We start from the raw sequence: 3,362 nt of genomic DNA, 5'->3' as shown, positions 1-3,362 counted from the left end.
ATACCTTTACTTATGTAAAACTTTCACACACACACATATATATATATAGCATAATAACTTTCCTATACAACAATTAAGTTTTTCTTATTTATAATTCATATTTTCTATACTTAGAAAAATGGAAAGGATTTTGTACTTATTTTCAAATATAAAACAAATATATTTACAAATATACCAAATAATTTCCCAATTTAAAAACTACAAAGCCTAAATCATTAACTAAATTTGTCCACACCAAATTGTTACAAATTTAAACACAAGAGTAGTTTCATAGAACAAACTTCTCAACTTTGAGGGACTATAACATTGACTGAATAAATTAACAACTTCATAAACCTTTTATGAATGGTAAAAAAATAATTAAATTGTAAACTGAGTGATGAGTTCTCAAAAAATATATATATATAAAAAAATCAAATCGTATCATCTAAGGTCTAACAAATAATCAATTGTGTATAAACACAGAAACTATACCAATTGGGGTTCTCCATCTTTCATCATCCCCTGCTTTTGCTTTTGATGTACAAAAACGATCTCAAAACTCATACCATCCATCCATCCATTCAGAGTATAGGAATGAAACGCAACTGTGTTAACAACTCCTATCTCGGGGACTTTCCACAAGAGGTATCATTGGAACCATAGCTAATGTTCTTGAGGTTTGTATCAGACATATTAGATATCCATTTCCGAGGGCCATTTGAATCTCCTAATATGTTATAAGCATAAGAAGGCCAACTTAAATTTGTATCACATAGGTCTACAACCCCTGTTTTCATTAGCTTTTGCGTCCTCCCGAGAACTACAAGACTCGAAAATGTAGAGAAACTGTTTCCAACAAACACGTCAGCCCTTAAGCAAACTTCGTAGTCGATTGCTGATTGTATGAGGTAAGGATACTTCTTATAGATCTTATCAATGCCTAATTTCTTCTTTTCAAAAGGTAGCAACCCTTCTTTCCAACCTTTCAAAATAGACGAATCATTCAGCAAACTATCTGCAACGGCAAGATAAACGACCGCTGGCATTTTCATTCCCAATATGTTCCCTACCCTATTCATTATCTCCTCCTTGCTACTACAAATTTGGTTTATTTTGGATCTCTGCTCTAACTTCTTACAATGAATCATCCAGTCTATTTCTATTCTCATGTGGACCGCAACATATGGCACCGGTTGCAACAAGTTCTCAGATTGAACAACTGTACCATCGGAGTCGAATTTGCTTCGTACTTTTGACCCTACTTCTCTAATCCGGGAAATCACTTTATCTACTTCTTTCTCTATCTCGTCAACCAAAACCAAGCACTCGAAAACCTTTGCATAGTCCTTTACAGGCCAGTGGTCATGCCATAAGAATGGATTCTTACCAACTATTCTAATCACCTCTGACTGATCAAAAGGCTCCTTGCTATACTCCTCCAATTGTTCCAAATCCCTCTCAATAGTCCACTTCCTTCCACTTCCTTTCGACAGTTCAATCGGTTTCGTTCGATTTGAGATATTCATATAACGACCCAGTCGAACAAATCCATTACAGCGAGAATTGAACTCTTCAAATCGAAAGATCTTGTCAAAGGATATTGGTTCCAAACGCTCAACTTCTTTATAGAAGAGAGAGGCACTTAGACTAGGCATCAAAAGAGTTCGGTTCAACATTCTTGCAGTTAAACAAGCTCTTGCAAATGCTATCTTTTGATTGTTTAAACCCCAAACAATCTGAGGAACCTCCAAAAACTTATCTACACGAATACCAAAATCGGAACCATACAATGGAGACAGATTACGCACGACTACTAAGCCATTCTCTTCGATCCGACCAAAACTTGAGATCGTCGGGAACAAAATAACTCTAAAAATCAATAGAACAAGTAACGTGGCAAGGCATTTGAAAATTTTTGGATTGAGATGGCGAAGACAATATATGGAGCGTTGACCATTCGATGATACTTCCATTAAGAATTAGAATCAATGAGTGCCCTGAAAACAATCAAACAGAGACCACACTATTTGGCTACTCCAGCACAAACGAATGAATGCTGGACAAATCATACCGACCCTCAATCCAATTCAATCCTCTCCCATAGAGATTCTGACTCAAAACTGTCCACAGAAGAAATCGAGAGAAACCCATTTCAATCGAGAAATCAGTCATCGGAAGAACCCAAAAATTAAAATCAACGGTGAGAATCAAACAGTGTGAAGCACAAAATTCCCATGAATAAAGTTCCTCATCACGCACCTTATTTGAATGGAGAAACAAGATTGATCCACCCAGAATCCTTTTCTACAAAAGCAAACACACCTATAAGAGACACCCATAAGAACAAATCATCAGAACACATCGATAAAACCAAGAAATGAGAATGAATCGAGATCTTGAAACGATTTCCATGTAATCAACAGAAAGATAGAGAGTTCAAATTTCAAATGACAGAGATTAGCAATTAAACAGTAGATCTTACGAGTCAACAAATCCAAAAGCCAGAGTCGGAAATTGAGAGGAGAGTTGAAAGCAGAAGCGAGAGAGAGAGAGAGAGAGAGAGAGAGAGAGAGAGAGAGAGAGAGAGAGAGAGAGAGAGAGAGAGATGGGGTTCACATGCAATGGAAAAAAAGTGAAATGGAGAGAAACCCACAAAAGATGCTTGAAGGAAAAGCGAAGGAAAGTGAAAATATGAGGCGAAATGGAGAAAAAAGATGATGGGTGTCGAAGAAGAATTAGAAGGAAACGGAAAAATGGGAGTGTGTCAGAGATGGGGCAATGGCGGCTGGGAGGAAGGAATTAAAGGGATGAAATGAAAGAATGGATTCAGGTGGTGAGGGAGTTATGTAAGTAGAAAGAAAGACAGATTGTGGGAAGGGTGTGGAGCCCAAATGTGGCAGAGGCAGGAGGGCAATCTCCATTTTCCTTTCTTCCTCTTTCATACTCCTTTTTGCCTTCTTCCACAATTAATGCCCTTTCTACTTTCTCTCTCCAAACTTTTTTGCTTTTATTAAAACCTAATTTATCCATTCATTTAATATTGAAAATACTGATGTCAATTTTGTTTTATATTTTCCCATTCTTTCAACTGAGTAAATATTTGTTTGGTAAACTATTCGACTTATTCTTGTGTGATCTAATTTTGGAAATATAATGTCTCATCTTACAAATTCCATTCTTTTCTTCCAAAAGAAAAAATAATAAAGGCCAAATTACAAAAAATTATCTTCACTATATTATGTGAAGTTTTCAACATTCCTCTAAACTTAAAAAATATCATTACCATACGTTCTAGATTGAAACCGTTAAAGTCTTATTTCAAAAAATACTTCTTAACTATTGAAAAGTTTTATAAATGTCATTAAAGTTTAAACAAAAAT

General features: G+C 35.6%; 1 protein-coding gene across 3 annotated transcripts; it reads right to left on the bottom strand.

Annotated features, from left to right (window-relative positions):
- Nucleotides 1-306: 306 nt before the first annotated feature.
- LOC103498309 (O-fucosyltransferase 23) lies at nt 307-2,955 on the bottom strand. 3 transcript variants are annotated; one of them, XM_008460877.3, is made up of 3 exons: nt 2,465-2,955; nt 2,242-2,304; nt 307-2,102 (listed from the first exon to the last, which is right to left on the bottom strand). In XM_008460877.3, exon 3 carries the CDS (start codon nt 1,953-1,955, stop codon nt 603-605), a length of 1,353 nt encoding a protein of 450 aa, XP_008459099.1. In that variant the 5' UTR covers nt 1,956-2,102; nt 2,242-2,304; nt 2,465-2,955; the 3' UTR covers nt 307-602. The 3 variants fall into 3 exon arrangements, with proteins under 3 accessions (XP_008459099.1, XP_050936594.1, XP_050936593.1); XM_051080637.1 differs by having other exon boundaries at nt 2,242-2,286; XM_051080636.1 differs by having other exon boundaries at nt 307-2,304.
- Nucleotides 2,956-3,362: the final 407 nt, after the last annotated feature.

The sequence above is a fragment of the Cucumis melo genome, chromosome 12 (genome assembly GCF_025177605.1).
Source record: "Cucumis melo cultivar AY chromosome 12, USDA_Cmelo_AY_1.0, whole genome shotgun sequence".
NCBI lineage: Eukaryota > Viridiplantae > Streptophyta > Magnoliopsida > Cucurbitales > Cucurbitaceae > Cucumis > Cucumis melo.
The sequence above is the reverse complement of the archived record's forward strand: the minus strand, read 5'-3'. Positions and strand labels throughout refer to the sequence as shown.